The sequence below is a fragment of the Monodelphis domestica genome, chromosome 7 (genome assembly GCF_027887165.1).
Source record: "Monodelphis domestica isolate mMonDom1 chromosome 7, mMonDom1.pri, whole genome shotgun sequence".
NCBI classification, from domain to species: Eukaryota; Metazoa; Chordata; class Mammalia; order Didelphimorphia; family Didelphidae; genus Monodelphis; species Monodelphis domestica.
Window position 1 is genome coordinate 53,505,996 of NC_077233.1, and position 17,931 is coordinate 53,523,926.

The window sequence follows — 17,931 nt, forward strand, 5'->3', positions numbered from 1 at the left end:
ATCATAATTGACTGGTGGTGAAGCATATACCCATTCTCACACGTGGCCAGTACAGTGATTAGATTTGCTCCACAGTACTAATGAGTTGCAAGGTAGGGTTCTGTGGGAATGGGCTCTATCATGAGCTGCCATTGTGAAATGAGGATATTAGACTGGATAATCGCTTAACACCCTTTCCCATTCTGAGATTACATGATTGTGAATGAGTGCGTTCATTTCTCCAGTAATGAACATCTATTTATATGCCCTCTTCCCTATTCACCCTTGTCATTAGTTGCTTTGAATCATGCCCTCAAGGGCAGCTAGGTGGCCCACTGGATAGAGTGCTAAATCTGGAGTCAGGAAGACTTGCCTTTCTGAATTCAAATCTGTCACCAAGAACTTACTAGCTGTGAGCCCCTGGGCAAATCATTTAACCCCATTTGCCTTGGTTTCCTCATCTGCAAAGTGAGCTGGAGAAGGACATGACAAACCAGTCCAGTATCTTTGTCACGAAAAACACCCAAAGGGGTCACAAAGAGTCAGACGTGACTGAAAAATGACAATGACAATAACAACCATGCCCTCGGTCATGGATGGGGAGCAGGGCAAAAGCCAACAGGCAAAGAAAAGATTGAACATGTGACTTCAGCACTGTTTACTGACTAAATCACTGAGGGCAGGAGCCATGAAGCATGATGGTACATCAGCAAATTCCCCAAGGGGTTGAGTCAATGTTGTGTATTGGAACAGATTTGACTCTGCAGTCTAGATTGAAACTTTATGGCTCTCCCAGATGATACAGGGAAGGGAGGAAGACATTAAAGACACTTGCAAATAAATTCTATTAATAAAAAGAGAAAGGAAAAGAAAAGAAAAGAAGAGAAGAGAAGAGAAAAGAAGAGAAGAGAAGAGAAGAGAAGAGAAAAGAAAAGAAAAGAAAAGAAAAGAAAAGAAAAGAAAAGAAAAGAAAAGAAAAGAAAAGAAAAGAAAAGAAAAGAAAAGAAAAGAAAAGAAAAGAAAAGAAAAGAAGGAAAAAAAAGTCTATGGCTCCAGCTACAAAAATCCCTTAGTTCTTTTGGGGGCTCCTGTCCTGGATATCCTTCCTCTCAAATTTTATGTTTGCATCTCATTAAGACCTTAAATGAGAAAGGAATTTATTTCCCAAATATTTTTCCCCATGATTTTCAAAGGATTGTTTTGGGGGCTGGTGAACAGACATTGGTATGCTAAGGTGAAATAATCTATCATCTTGAAGAGGCCAGAGAGACACAATGACATGTATTGGAAGAATATTGGGGAAATCTGGAGCATTTGTGCCCATTCTCAAAGCAATAATAAAGAGTCTCTCCTTTCCAAATCTCTTGTGCCATCTCTGCTCCTGACCCAAGCAGATAACATGAGAGTTCTCTTGACTACTTAGGATAGTCTCATGCAAAATGCCCTAGACCTGGATGGAAATCTAGGTTATAGGACTAGGGTCTTAGAGGCAGAAAGAACCTCAGACCCTCACTCCCTCTTTTTATAGGAAATTTGGGTCCAATGGAGATTAAGTGAAATGTATTTATTATTTTTTTAAACCCTTACCTTCTATCTTGGAGTCAATACTGTGAATTGGCTCCAAGGCAGAAGAGTGGTAAGGGCTAGGCAATGGGGGTTAAGTGACTTGCTTAGGGTCACACAGCTGGGAAGTGTCTGAGGCCAGATTTGAACCTAGGACCTTCCATCTCTAGGCCTGGCTCTCAATCCACTGAGCCATCCAGCTGCCACCTTACATGAAACTTATTGAAGAACACAAAGGTAGTTTAGAATCAGAACCATGATTTAGTCACACAAACTCTTACTCCAAATCCAGTTCACTATCCACAGATCATGGATTTTGAATGAAAAGGTTTGACAATTGCTTTTGCTTAGTAATGGTATAACACTGACTTCATTAAGAATGGGCCTAGAGACAGGTAGGTAGCACAGTGGATAGATAGAGAGCCAGGTCTGGAGATAGGAGGTCCTGGGTTCGAATCTAGCCTCAGATACTTCCTGTGACACTTAATCTCAATTGCCTAGCCCTTATTGCTCTTCTGCCTTGGAACCAATGCTTAGTATCAATTCTCAGACAGAAGGTAAGGATTTTTTTTAAAAAAAGAATGGGCTTTGATGGAACTTGGAGAGGCTGAGACTTCTACGGATGGCCATGAGTGTGGGAAAGTGTATGTTCCAGGTCAGGGAGGAGAGAAATCATAGAGAAGCAAAAACACAAGATAGTAGAAAGAAGGGTAAGACTAGTAAATGGAAAGTAGTTCAATTTGGTTGGACTGTCATAAATATAAAGGGGATATATGTGAGCTAAGGCTGAAAATGCAGATTGTAGGTAGATGGTTTCAAGCCTTGAATGTCCTGACCAAAGTATATCCTTTATTTGATAAACCATGAATGAAGGAGGTATTCATTAAACATTTAGTATGTGCCAAATGACAACTAGGTGGAGCATTGGATAAGAGTGCAGGGCATGAAATCAAGAACATCTGAGTTCAAATTCAGCATCACACACATTTTAGCTAGTCACTTCACCCTTTTGCTTCAGTTTCCTCATCTGTCAAATGGAGAAGGAAATGTCAGACTACTCCAGTTATCTTTGCCAAGAAAACCCTAAATGTAATCATGAAAAGTCAGACATGACTTAGATGCCCGAACAACCACAAATGTGCAAATCACTGAGCAAAAAGAATAGTCACTGTAGACCTTGAACAGAGTAGGTGATGGGATGCAGCAGTGGCCTGAAGGATGGATTAGAGAAAGGAGCTGCCAAAATCAGGAAGACCAGTATGGAGGCTGTTGGCGTAATTTAGGTGAAAAGAGATGAGCACTCCAATGACGCTGGTGACTGGTGACAGTGGGTGTTGAGAGGATTGGACATGGATATGCAGCTAGAAACAATTGGACATGGTTTCTGATTGGTCATGGAGGGTGAGGGTCATAGAAGAATAGGACATCACTCCAGCGAAGAGGACATTGCTGAGCATCAGCAGAAAATCTTGTTTCCAAAGTTCCTCTGCTGCTAGTCAGTTTTTTCATTGTATTCTAGTTCCATTTAGGAGGTTTTGTGACATTTTCTTCCCTCCCATTCCCTGTAACACTTGTGGTTTTTGATTTTTAAAGAAAAGCAAATCTGCAGAGGATTCGTTGTCTCCCCATAGCTCTTGTGTCTCGAAGGAGATTCTGGTACTTGACCCAGGGGTTGGCCACCTTCCCAGTATGGCGCACCAAGGTTCTAGGTGGTTCATTTTATGACATACTGGCAGCAGGAGCATGACTTCCCAGGTTGTCAAAAGCAAATGTGTGTTTTGTGTGTGACTAGATATCAATCAGCAACTTTCACAAGGGGAAAGTATCAGGACATTGACTTCACTGACTGGTGCTGATGAACAAATCCCATTAGCAGTAAGGAGATTGATAGAGTAGAATGGTGGCAGCCACTCATCAGGCTTTATACTCGTGAATATCAGAGTCCTGGACCTGGCTCTAGTTTCTGTCCTGTACCTCTGTTGAGTCCTTTTTAAAATGAGGGGCCTGGACTAGATAATCTCTAAGTCTTTTTCAACTCTAAAACTCAAACTGAATCTAATAGGTGACATGTAATAATGGATGATATGGTCAACCTGGAGCTAGGAGGACCTGGCTATAAATTGCACCTCAGATACTTAACTAGTTTTGTGACTATAGGGATGTTATTTAATATCTCTTAGTTTTGCCTTAGTTTTGCCATCTGCAAAATGGAGGCATTGTATTTGATGGCTCCTAAGGCTTCTTTTTATGCCTAAAACCTATCATGTGGGGGCACCAAAATGGCTTAATGGATTGAGAGCCAGCCTGGAGATATCTGGTCCTAGGTTTAAATGTGGTCTCAGATACTTTCTAGCTGTGTGACCCTGGGCAAGTCATTTAACCCTTACTGCTCTTCTGTCTTGGAACCAATATACTGTATTAATTCTAAGATGGAAGATAAGGGCTTTAAAATAAAATAGAATAAAATGAAATCAACCATCCTCTGATCTTTGGCAAGTGGGCTATAGACTTTAACATTTTAGTGATTCCTTGACCCCTACTTTAGATCAGAAAAAGTTACTGTTGGGTTCCAATGTTACCCTACACCCAAGAAAGGAATCACTATCCCAGACACTCTCTTCCCTCCACCTCGATCCTAAGAATGACTCAGAACATGAAGGTACAGACTGTCTGGAGTTCCCTGCTTGGTGTTCAGTTCAACAACCTTTTATTGCTTGAGGGCTGTGTATATCTTAGGACATTTTTGTCTTGACTTCAATCCTCTGCAGGTCCCAGAAGCCATAAGGAAGTGCCAGCGAGCAGGAATCACTGTCCGCATGGTCACTGGGGACAATATCAACACTGCCCGGGCTATTGCCATCAAGTGTGGCATCATCCACCCTGGGGAAGACTTCCTCTGCCTCGAGGGGAAGGAGTTCAACCGGCGAATCAGAAATGAGAAGGGAGAGGTAACTCTCAGCCCAGGCCTTTGGGGAGATGGACGTTACCATTAGCCAAACTGTATTCAACTGACCTTGGAGTAGGTTGTAACCCAACTGTGGGCAACCTTTTGTCTACCTTAGTTTTCTCTACCTTAGCTATGAAATGGATGGCTGCAGTATCATAGAAAAGACTATCTGTGGAACCAAGGGATCTAGTTTCAGATGTCACCTGTGGTACTTAATACCTGAGTGACTTTGAACAAGTCACCTCTCCTCCCCGAATCTTAGTTTTTCCATCTGGAAAATGACAGGTTTGGACCACATGATTATTGAGGTCTCTAGATCCTAGATCTAGAGACTCTAGATCCCATGAGCTCTAAGGTCCCTTCTAGCTCTAAGCTTTTGTAACATCGAAGTTTAGTAAGCTATCACCATACGCCTGGAATAATAGTGCATCTCTGCTTTGGCAGTCTGGGTACAATCACTCCCTTCTGGCTACAGGCATGGCTAATCACATAAGGTCAACCATGGAGGGTTGAGAGAATTCACAATTCTTTCCCCTCTTTTGTCTATCTTGTTAGCCTCCAATTTTGCCTGTTTCAGCCTCCTAAACCATATTCCCCAATACCAAGCCCAAGATTAGCTATTACCCACCTCCACAGCCCCAAGAACTCCAACTCAGAAACAGTACCTGAGGGCTGGAAGAGATCTCTTTAGCCATCCAATCTTTCCCATACATAAAAGAAATCCCCACCAAAATATATCTGCCAAGTGTCCGGCCTCTGATTAAAGACCCCCGGGAAGAGGAAATACATCACATCTTCAAAAAAAAAAACCGATTTCACTTCTGGAGGGCTTTGCAATCCTCCCCCCTCCCAAATGAGGTCCAAATTAACTTCTTCACAATTTCTACTTCTCACTCTTGTTTCTACCCATTGAAGTCAAAAAGAAAAAAAAAATCAAATCCTTCCTCGTCTTGATAGCCTTTCAGATTTTGAACATAGAAATCCCATTCTCCCCAAGTCTTTTCTTCTCCAGGCCAAACATGCCCAATTCCTTCCACTCCTCCTAGAAAAATAAGGGTCCTCACTCTCTCTCTGACCAGCTTCTCTTCCCTTTTCCAGATTGAGCAGGAACGAATAGACAAGATCTGGCCCAAACTACGGGTCCTCGCTCGCTCCTCCCCTACGGACAAACACACTCTGGTCAAAGGTAAGGCAATGGATGGGACTGCTTAGCCCCAGAGAGGGTCTGGGGCTCCTGGCTCCATTTTGGATCAGATAACAAAGTGGTTCTCTCTTCACTTATGGACTGAGGCAGAGAAACCTCATGGGTCTACAAGGCTCAAGGAACTGGGGCTGAGGAATGAGAATATACTGGAGTGATATTCATATCATGATCTTTCATAATCCTGGGAAGACCTCTAAGGATAATCAATCAGTCGTTCAACAGACACTGCTGTGCACAATGGATAACACTAAGACAAAACTGAAGTTCTTACCCTCAGGAAGCTTACATCTACTGTGGAAAAGTTATAGGAAAATGAGGGAATTTTATTCTTGCCCCATCCAAATACACATTTGACTCAAAACTTTGTATTGGGTATGGGTTGAGACAGAAGAAAAAAATAATAATCCTAACTAGGCAGGAATGTGAGACACCACATGGACGCCACTGTATAGACAAGAAGCGATAATTCCTGGGGTCTAGTTCAAGCTGTGATGTTAATGGCTAGTATTACTATGATCAAGCTATCATTCTTCCATTGGCGTCATTTTCCCCAACTACAAAATGAGGAAGTTGGGACACAGTGATTTTCAAGATTCCTTCCAGTTCTAACTTTCTGGGATTCTCCAAATTTCTCATTAAGCTCATTAGGTATATCCAGGAAGAAAGAGATGAGTTAAGTCCATTGTTTCCTCTCTTTTTTTCTCCCATGATCAGTTTTCCCACAACCGTATGGTTGGAAGAATGAGTGTCTTTTGGAATGTCCATATTCCTTATTGTACCAATGGAAAGAATATAGTAGAGTGCTGTTTGGGTTGTCCTAGTTTAATTGTAGAACTCACTCTCAATCTTATTTTAGCTTTTTACTCTCTGTGTGACTTTAAGGAAGTCATTCTCATGGTCTCAGTCTTCTCATCCATAAAATGGACCTAAATACTCTGTTCCTTGCTTAGCTATTGTGAAAACTGAATGAGATGCTGGTTGTGGAAATTTTTGAAAAGAATAATAGAATAATACACTTAACAGGAGATGTTGAGGTACAATAGAAAGAACTGATGTCAGAGGACTTGGGTTCAAATTTCCATTCTGCCACCTAATGCCTATGTGATGTTGAACAAGCTACTTTACCTGGTTGTACCTTAGTTTTCTCATCTATAAAATGAAAGGATTGGACTAGAGAACTCTCTATTGTCCCTTCCCAATTTAAACCTGCGAGAACATTTTATACCTAATTTCCTCAAGTCCTGTGCATGTTTCAACTCTAATTAAAAAGGGGGGGATTTTATAATTATTTTTTATTGCATTATCGCTGTAGAAGGACTGAGAAGTTATATAAAGCGTCTGTTTGCAGCATCAAATTGTATTAAGAGCATTGGATTTAGAATCAGGGCATCTTGGTTCAAATGTTACTTTTGGCATTTACTTCCTGTGGGAATTAGGTCAAGGACTTAATCTCCCTGGGCCTCAGGTTCCCCATTTGTAAAATAACATGTTTTGGACTACATGGTTCAAGAGATCACTTGTAGCTTTAGACTACTGATCTTATGGTTGTAGGTTGTGTCATGAATTATGTGGGTGATCTTGGGTAAATCCCTTCCATTCTCTGAACCTACATTTTCTCCCCTATAAAAGGAAGGAGTTAGGTTAGGTCAGCTCTAGGATTCTTCCCATCATAAATACTGTGATATATAATGTCACTGCTCGAGGGAGAGACAGTAGGTCATTAATGGGCTTGCCTTTCAGTTCAAAGTGGGCTGGTCTCCTTCTTCTGCTTGCCTGGGAATAGGAATGGTGGTGTCCTACTGATTCTCCCAAGTTGTAGGTGGGAAAAAGAGGGTGAATGAATTCAACACCGAGCCCCTTGAGGACAAGGAGTATGTTTGCCTTTCTTAGTATCACCAGTGCTTAGCACTGGTGCCTGGAAAATAGCAGTCAGCAAATTCTGATTACTGAGTTATTGACTATTACTATTGTTTAGTTATTCTCAGTTACATCTGACTCTTTGTGTCCCTATTTGGGACTTTCCTGGCAAAGATAACTAAGGTAGTTTGCCATTTTCTTATCCAGCTCATTTTAAAGATGAGGAAACTGAGGCAAACAGGGTGAAATGACTTGCTCAGGGTCACAGAGCTAGTAAATGTCTGAGGGCAGATTTCAACTCAGGTCTATCTGACTCCAAGTCCACTGGACCACCTAGCTGCCCATAAAGTAGATACTAAGGACATTATTATTTTCATTTTACAGATGAAGAAACTGAGACTGAGCCAAGCACTGAATCCCAAGGACCTGGGTTTAAATTCTGTTTCTGACACCACCTCTGTGTCTCTAGGCAGATAACTTAACCTTCCCTAGTGCTTAAGTTCCTCATCAGTAAAATGAGGGGGTCAGATTAGATCAATGATGTTAACTCAATTGGGGATGGTGGTATATTGATGTAGAGAAAGACAAGTTAGTATTATCTATGTTGTACTGTATTTTTATTCATTTTGTTGAATATTTTCCAGTTCAAGCCTTAGGCATGTTTGACACTTCTGGACTAGACCACCCTAGACATCTTTTCCAGCTCTAGATCTTGTTCCCGTGGTCACCCAAGTGACAAGTTGGAGACAGAAGGAGAACCTACGGAGTCTCCTTGACTTCTAGTGTACCATTCTCTCCCTTGCATCAGGCTGCCTCTAGTCCTATTTCTGCCTCAATTTCTTCCTACATCAAATGGCAGAAGTTGGATGAGATGTCCCAATTTTGTGATTCTGTGATCAGAGACCCTGTTGGAGAGGATTGGGTTCCATGCCTGGAATGTGGACAGCAGGCTCCTGAAATGCCTCCGAATAGAGGCTTTATATCCCCAATTCCCCTCAGCAGGCTCACTTTTGATCTTCTCCCAGTCTATTAGTCATTCGTGTATCTGCAGCATCACTGATCAGCAAAAAAGGGTCTGCAAACCCCAGCAGTGCTGCTGCATGAAAGCTATATTGTTTGTGCAACAAAGGGGGAAATTCAAGGTCTGATTGGTAGAGACTTTGATCTCAGCACAGAGTAGAAAGGGCTTTCCTTGGATAAGGAAATGGGAGACTCACCTTCTGACTCATCTGCGCTGTGTCATCTTGTTGGGAACCTGAGCTTCCCATCAAGCTGGTGGGAGCCCCAGCATTGCTTATCCAGTACGGTGTGAACTGTTATTTTTGCAAGGCACAGAGATAGAGTGGAACAAGGACTGGACTTGGAGGCAGAGTATCTATCTAGGCTTAATTTCAAGCCTGACTAGCTTTGCAGCCTTGACCAAGTCACTGAACTTGGTCTAGATGACCTCTGAAGCTCATTCCAAATGCAAGCCTCAGTTTCTGCATCTGTAATGTAAGACTGTGAATCCATCCTATTCCAACTGGGAATGTATGAATGAATGAATAAAAATTATCGAGCACTTACTATGTGCCAATCACTGTGCTAGGTATTTGGAATACCCACAAGGAAGTAATATTTTCCCTGCCCTTAAGGAGCTTATGTTCTAATAGGGAGAGGCAGCACATAGAGGGGGATCCAGCTATAGGGCAGATGGCAAAGTTCAATCGTCTTTGGGGTTTAGTGGAAAAGAAAATGGAAAAGTCTGGAATCAGGAGGGCACGATGGCATACAAATGACAGTACATGGCGCATTCTGTACCTCCTCCAGGACTTCATCCATATTTGACTTCTTCCAGGTGTAGGGGCTCCCTTTTCTGTAGCAGTTGGCAAGAGTTCAGCATCTTCATGAGTTTTTACAGGCAACAGACAAGCAAAAACCATCACCTAGCCATCACTGTGATTAGCCTCTCTAAACTTAGCCAGGATGGTTCTTGGACAGCAAACCATTCCAGCTTGGTGTAAACTTTCCAGGGCCTGGGTTCCTTCCATTAGCGTAGCTTTGGAGAGCCCAGAAAACATTGGTAGAATAAAGCAGTCTACCAAAGCTAGTTGTTATTTCACCTTAAAATGGGTCTGCCTGCCTCTAAGGCTTGAGAAAGCCATTGAAATAAATGGCCGTGACCTGTCTACACCACAGGGTTTAATCTTCCAACTCTATAGCTCTGAGACCATCATAGTTCTGTCCATTAGAAGTAATCAGGTCTGGAAAAAACTGGGAAACTTATTGATGTCCCCAAAAGATTTAATATTTTAAAATGGGTAATGAATGGATGGTTGATTTGAGAGTCCAAACTGAAAGCAGAACTAGCTTTCTTGATGAGTCATAAGTCAGGGATCCCCAACAAGTCTATGATAGTTTATGGGTCAATCTTTGAGGCAGACCTGGTTGATCTCTGAGATGACTGTCATTAGACCAGACTCCTCTTCCCCATCATTAATTTCAGTAGTGTTTCTGCCTTGGCTGATGCATTAGGCTCCTCTATCCCTCCCCTAAATTCCATGAACAGTACATTCAATTTAATTAATCTGCCCATCAAGCTTTTATTAGGCATCTATTATACACCAGCTACTTGGCTGGGTACTGGAGAAACAAAGATAAAATGAAATAGCCCCTGCCTTCAAGAAACTTATATTCCATTAGGGGAAATAAAACACATGATGTACAGCCAGGGATCACTTGTCTAGAGCTGAAAAGAATCATAGACAAACGTCGGCTTGTAGAGTTCAAGAGTTGGATGATTCACCAATCAGAGAGGTTCTGAGACATGTCACAGGATCATTGCACAGAACCAGAAGGACCTTTAGAGGTTGCTTGGTCTAACACGCTCATTTTGCAGATGAGGAAATGAAGGCAAAGTGACTTGTCCAAGGTCACATAGCTAATAAGTATCTGAGGCAGGATTTTAATTTAGGCCTTCATGACTCTGAGGTCAATGGTAGTGTCAGAATTGGGATTTGCTTTCAGGTCCTCTGATTCCAAACCTGATGTCTCTAAAAAAAAAAAAAAAACTTTACTTTCTGCCTTAAAATTAATACAAAGCATTAGTGTCAAGGCAGAAGAGAGGTAAAGTCTAGGCAAATTGGGGTCAAGTGACTTGCTCAGGGTCACACAGCTTGAAAATGTTTGAGGCTACTGAAGTGTTTTTTTACATTAGGTCACAGTGCCTTTTTTGTTCTCCGTCTTGTGGTGAAGATTTGTCGGCCTTTGTTATCTCCCTCCTCTTGTCGTATTGTGACTGAGTTCTTGTATACCAGGGTCAGTGTTCCCTAAAATACCCACATAAAAGAGGTGTAATTAAATAAGGCACAAGTGCATTAGCAAATTTAGACTCTGTTTTGTTCCCATTTCCAAAGAACCAAACTATATATAGATCTCCTTTCAAAATCATTTTCAGACACTCATTCAATCTGAACTCATCATTCTTTAAAGAGACCAATAGGATGTCAGAGCTGGAAGGGACTTTTGAGTTCATCTAATCCGGCATTCTTATTTTAGTGGATCTTCTGTAATTTTAGTGATGAGGAAACTGAGCGTGTATGTGTGTGTGTGTGTGGAGGGGACTGGCTCAAGGACACCTCGGTATTTTGTGACTAAGACTAGAGTAGATGGAAGGTAAATATCCAGCCTCCCGCCCCTCTCTACTAGACCACTCCTCCTGAGGCTGGAGGATGAGACCTATGTCTTACCCTTAGCTTTGCTACTGAACTTTCTGCGAGACCTCGGGCAAAATGGGGCAATTTCTCTTCTTGACTACTTAGGTAAGACCCTTAAAAGGTATGGTGGATAGGACTTGCCTGATGTTCCTTTGCTCACTGTATGCCTTTTTCCTCCACACAGGCATTATTGACAGTACTCACACGGAGCAGAGACAGGTCGTGGCTGTGACTGGGGATGGGACCAATGATGGACCAGCCCTGAAGAAGGCAGATGTTGGCTTTGCTATGGTATGGGCATGAGTTGTCCTCCTCTAAAGTGTGCCCACCCCTTTATTCTGCTAAGTGAGACAGATTATAACTTAGTCAGCCTTGGCAGCCCAGAGTTTCCTTCAACTAATAGATCTTTTTTTTTTTAACCTTGTATCTTAGACTCAATACTATGTGTTGGTTCCATGGCAGTAGAATCGTAAGGGTAAGGCAATGGGTGTTAAGCGACTTGTCCAGGATCACACAGCTGAGAAGTATCTGAGACCAGATTTAAACCCAGGACCTCCCATCTCTACCATCTCTAGACCTGGCCCTCAATCCATTGAGCCACCCAGCTACACCCCAAAAAATAGATCTTTGTGAATCACTTCCTGTGTCTTCAGGACAAAGCCAGGCATAAACGATTATAGAACTATATGATCCCTGACCTCAAAAAGCTTCTACTCTAGCTGAAAAGACAAGACTAAAGCATTTGGAGCACTTGGAAAACCCAAAAGACAAAATACAGTCAGCTACCTACTGATATAGTCCAGACCAAATAATATAGCTCTAGAGATGGATAGATAGATAGATAGATAGATAGATAGATAGATAGATAGATAGATAGATAAATGGATGGATAGATGGGTAGTTAGATAGATAGATAGATAGATAGATAGATAGATAGATAGATAGATAGATAGATCGATAGACATATAGATAGAGAGATAGATAGACAGGTAGATAGATAGATAGATAGACATGTAGATAGAGAGATAGATAGACAGGTAGATAGATAGATAGATAGACAGGTAGATAGATAGATAGATAGATAGATAGATAGATAGATAGATAGATAGATAAATGGATGGATAGATGGGTAGTTAGATAGATAGATAGATAGATAGATAGATAGATAGATAGATCGATAGACATATAGATAGAGAGATAGATAGACAGATAGATAGATAGATAGACATGTAGATAGAGAGATAGATAGACAGGTAGATAGATAGATAGATAGACAGGTAGATAGATAGATAGATAGATAGATAGATAGATAGATAGATAGATAGATGGATGGATGGATGGATGGATGGATGACTTCTGGCCAGTGTTCAATTGAGGAGCTTGGTGTCCTTAAGGAAGACTTTACAGAAGGGGTAGAAGTTGGGTTGTGTCCTGAAGAATAGGGTAGTATTTGGATAGTTAGGAGAGAGAAAGGCATTCTGGGTGAGGAGGTAGCATTAAGCTCGATTTATATACTGACCTAAGACAAGGAATGTTTGAGTTAATCCACCTGAATGAAAGAGTGTATATTTAAGAGTGAACATGAGAAAGAAATGAGAAAACAATTTTCACTGGGAAAAGGCTGATTCAGTAGAGGTCCTTGTTATTCAGCTATTGTTTCATATTATTCTTCTATAACTAATTCAACTCAACAAACATTTATTAGAGTCTGCTATGTTCTAGGCACTGGGGGAGAGAGAAAGAGAGAGAGAAAGAGAGAGAGAGAGAGAGAGAGAGAGAGAGAGAGAGAGAGAGAGAGAGAGAGAGAGAGAGAGAGAGAGAGAGAGAGAGAGAGGGAGAGGGAGACAGAGAGACAGAGAGAGAGAGAGGGAGAGAGTCAGAGAGAGACAGAGAGACAGAGACAGACAGAGACAGAGACAGAGACAGAGAGACAGAAAGCATAGTTGCTATATTTGGAGGGGTTAGAATCCAAGATGGAGAGTGTAACCTGCCACATACCATATGCAATTAGGCACTTGCTCAATGCTTTTTGATAATGTTGAAAGAAACTTCAACAGAAGCAAGTTATTGTTCATCTTTAGACTGCACTGATCAAGTATCCATATATCCAGTTGTTAAATGTAGCATGCTTCTCAATGAACTAGGCAGAGGGAAATCTTCCCTCTCTGGAAGACAACATACAGGTAGAATGAAGACAATATACAGAGAGGAGAAAGGCAAGGAGATGGGAAGAATAAACACGACTGACAAATATATGTAGGTATTTAGACTATTCTTAAAATCTGGGCATGATACCCTTGGAAGAGAGAATTTTCTGGGGCAGTGCATAGTCTAGTGGTGATATTTGTTCCATTGGATTGAGGAAACCTCAGAGATGTCCAGTTTGGGGATGTCTATCTCCTGCTTGCTCATAAATATGCCTGGACTCCATATTAGCTGAGGAGTCCCTCCTTCCCAAAATAGAAATTGGCTCTTAGATTCTTCCAGGGCTCAAACTCGCTATGCCTAGGGCAGAGGGCTATCTGTGCCCCCTACTATTTCCTAATATAAAGTCATAAGAACTTTATGGGGCCCTCCACTGTTCACTTGGTCAAATCCTGCATTTGCCAGTCAGGCATTGAATCATTTGGGAACTCAGCAGTTTTCTGTTGAAGGTCACCACGAAGGAAAGAAGGAAAAAGATTCTGAAATACTTTTGGTCCCAATTGTTTATACAAATGGAAGTTGAGCTTGTGATCAACCAGGATATGTCCCTGGGCAGGTATTGTTATAGTTTCCATATGGGAACTCATATGATGTAGACATTTACTTTGAGAGTTACTGTATGGGTTGGGAAGCTTCTGCACTTTCCATGTGTATTGGAAAGCTACGTGCTTGTGGCAGTAAGAATGGTATGGATACACAGGGGCTGGGTGCTTCTCTGTGGGTAGGGTTATATGTCATGGGGCTGTTCTGGGCTTTTATGTGGTGGCTAAAGCTCTGAATGTAGGTATGTGTGTGTGCATGCGTGCATGTATGTGTATGTGTGTAATAGAAATAGCACTAAGTGTTTATGTAGGGGATTTTCCATATGTGTACAGTTAGGAATAGATGAGTCCTTGTTACTGGCTGTGTATGTCTTCTTTAATGAGAATAGGTATCTTTGAGAGGATAGCTTTGTGGGAAGAGAATAGGACTCAGTGTTGGTAGCTGGGCGTATCTGTGTGTATGTGTGTGGCAGGTTGATCTATATAGGTAAGTAGGGGATGGGTATTGCAGTGAGGGGTGTGTGTGTGTGTGTGTGTGTGTGTGTGTGTGTGTGTGTGTGTGTTCATGTCTTTGGTGCTGAGTATGCCTATATTCAGTAGATGGATTTACCCATTAAAAACTATTGTTTACTGGACTGCAGCAGCGTGATCTTCCAGCCAGGAGAGCTGTTGAACCCGTAGGCTGCATCAAGAGAGGCACCCATCCAGGGCTAGAGAGGCAAGAATCTTGCTGCCCTCTGCTCTGGTCAGACCAGTCATTGAGGATCATGTTCAGCTCCGGGTGTCACATTTTAGGATGGATGCTGATAAGTTGGAGAGAATCCAGAGGAAGACCACCTGGACGGTGAATGGCCCACAGCATGAAGATATTTAGCCTGGAAAAGAGAAGACTTATGAGAGACATGATGTCTGTTTTCAAGTCTTTGAAGGAGGACAATGGGACTGACTTTTCTTCTTGACCTGAAAGGGCGGAAAAGGAGTAATGAGGAGAGGTTGGAAAATAGCAGATGTAGCAGGGATGGTCAGGAAGACATGTTCCTAACAATGAGTTCTCCCTAAAAGTAGAAGGGGCTGCCATAGGAGTAGTAAATTCCCCCTTTGAGAAAAGGCTGCATGACCACTTGCTGAGTAAGTGGTAGGGAGGATTCTTGTCCTGGTACGAGATGGATTGCTTTATAACCCTGAGATGCTGTGATTCCGTGGACACAAGTGGAAAGGGGCCTTTCTCATGTCTCCATAAATGTTTGTCCTGGGAGACATCTGTATTCAGCAGCATCTCAGGTTCCTGAAGCCCAGAGGGTCCTTCCTTGGCCATCCTTCCCTGACATGGCTTGTTCTCTCTTTCAGGGAATCGCTGGTACTGATGTTGCCAAGGAAGCTTCGGACATCATTCTGACAGATGACAACTTCAGCAGCATTGTCAAGGCAGTGATGTGGGGCCGCAATGTTTATGACAGCATCTCCAAGTTCCTGCAGTTCCAATTAACCGTCAACGTGGTAGCTGTCATTGTGGCTTTCACGGGTGCTTGCATCACACAGGTAATCTCTGGTCATATTCCCAGGCCCATCCTCATATCTACCAGAGAATCAGACCAGGAGATGGAAACAGTGCATACAATGTATGGGCTGCCATCATGATTTCTTGATTAATATACCCCCTAAGGTTTTTTTGTTTGTTTGTTTGTTTGACTAGGGTTGACCCAAGTGCAAGAGGGTAGTTGGGGAAGTTGAGGCACCAGGTTAAGAGTGATGATGACAGCTAAGGAGAAGAAGGAAGTAGTAGTATTTGTTATGCACAGACCTCTTGTGAATGGTCCAAGGACCCAGGTCCACTCTATCTATAGCTAATCAAATCTTTGACAACAAAATTGGGTCATTAGAGTGTGTAGCAGGAAGTATTACTCTATTCCCTATTCCACACTAAAAAATAAGGAGAAATACGGGGCTCTGGTTATGCTGGAATTATCCTTCATTTGAATGGCATTGCCCACGTTTGTGATATTTGAGCAGTGAGCAGTGCCACTCTTCTTATGGTAGGCAGTTTTTCACACTTACTGACTACAGGTGAAATTGTATGCTGAGATTGGAACGTGACAGACCTGGCCATATTTGAGGAGCTTTGTTTCTAGTAGGCTAATACTATTTCAGCCATTTTAGTGCTTGGAGAGAGGCCAGGAGATTAGGAAATGACAAGGACTGGGAATGAAGAGGGTCCATGGTGCTATTTGGATTTTCTTCTGCTTGGAGAATGAAGAGTAGCAGAAAGGTCAAGCCACCAGATAGATAGAGGTCTGGAATTCAGTATTTCTAAACCCAATATCAAGAAGCAATTGAGGGGGTAGCTGGGTGGCTCAGTGGATTGAGAGCCAGGCCTAGACACAGGAAGTCCTGGGTTCAAATCTGGATTCAGACACTTCCTAGCTATATGACTCTGAACAAGTCACTTAACCTCCATTGCCTAGCCCTTACTGCTCTTCTGCTTTGGAACCAATACACAGTATTGATTCTAAGATGGAAAGTGAGGGTTAAAAAAAAAGAAGCAGTTGACATGTCAATAAATAATGGTAAGAAATGGCCTCACAGCCAGAAGCAGAATCAAAATGAGACACTCACAAACAGATCTGAGAGGGAGATTCTTGCTTATAGACTTCACAGCTCCCATTCTCAATAACAGAATTAGAGATTGAACCAGAGAAAAGTGAGCTCAAATAGTTGCACTCAAGGAAGAACCTCATGGGTCTTCTAACCTCCATATTCACCCACACTTCCTTCAGCTAGAGAGCTCCCTATGGCACCACCACCTTTATTAACCTTCATTGGAGTCTACGGGGCATTGGACCCTGAGAATCTGGAGACTTGGGGGGCTAGTCTTAGCTCTGCCTCTTACCCTTTGTTTTACCTGAGGTAAGTCACTTAATTTCTCTGAGTTTCATCATCTCTTAAAGGGGAATAATAAGACTTCCCTCAGGAAAAGAATGAGTGAAATTGTGAACTAATTGTGGAAGTCCATGAAAAAATATTATGTTAAGGAAACTTGTCATTGAAATCCATAAAAAATACCAATATCTTCTGTGAAAAAGTTTTCTGGCTGCCATTTTGTTTCAAGGTGATGGAGTGACCCATAGTCCTTTTGGTTATGATCTGAAATTTGAGAGAAAACAATCATCATTTTTGAAAGTTATTGAAAATGACTCCCTGAGATAAAATAGACTCATAGGCAATTTGGAAATAGCCTTCTTTCAGTGGAACCAAAACAGAAATCTTGATTTGTCAGATGATTAAATATGTAAATGCTACTCTGTTGGGGATTTACAGACCAGCCTAGAGTAAGTGAATGATTGTGTACTTGGACAATTAATTAGAATTGGAGCTCTTAATAATGTAGACTCATAGAAGCCAATGTAGGGCAATCAAATTTATACTCCACCATATTTTACATAAGTGATTTCTAAACTTTTTTCATATTCCACTATCAGTAAAAAAAAAAAATCTAGTCAGGGATCTATAATATGTGTTATATATTATATGTAGAATATAATAAACATTATAAAATATGTAAGAATAGGAATGCTTAAAGGATGAGATGATGATATAAATAATATTATTACAATTTTTACATTAATTATTAATGGCACAAAATATTTTCTTTCACTAAAATTTTTATTATTTGAAGTAATAACAATATACATTATTATTGTTGAGTATCCTGATTTAACATTTTGTGATGTAATTATTTCAAGATCTTTCTGGATATACATTAAGTTCAAACCCTTTAATGGTGGTCAATGGCCTTAATTGTGGACATCATGAAAAAGATCATTCAAAATGATCCAAAAAGATCTGTCTGTAATTACCAAACCATAATCTTCATTTTTCCATCCAGCATACTATTATTTTCTTGTTGAAATTTGGCTAGTAAGTTCCCACTTTCATTGGTGT

At 41.4% G+C, this 17,931-nt stretch overlaps 1 protein-coding gene across 28 annotated transcripts in view; it reads left to right on the forward strand.

Annotated features, from left to right (window-relative positions):
• The window catches only part of ATP2B2 (ATPase plasma membrane Ca2+ transporting 2), a 591,738-nt gene that overhangs the window by 544,150 nt on the left and 29,657 nt on the right, over nucleotides 1-17,931 (forward strand). For all 28 annotated transcript variants that reach the window (XM_056804635.1, XM_056804631.1, XM_056804633.1 and 25 more), the window contains 4 exons: nucleotides 4,311-4,490; nucleotides 5,588-5,675; nucleotides 11,430-11,536; nucleotides 15,340-15,531. In XM_056804635.1, the coding sequence (XP_056660613.1) occupies nucleotides 4,311-4,490; nucleotides 5,588-5,675; nucleotides 11,430-11,536; nucleotides 15,340-15,531 (567 nt within the window). The remainder of the gene's footprint in view (nucleotides 1-4,310; nucleotides 4,491-5,587; nucleotides 5,676-11,429; nucleotides 11,537-15,339; nucleotides 15,532-17,931) is intronic.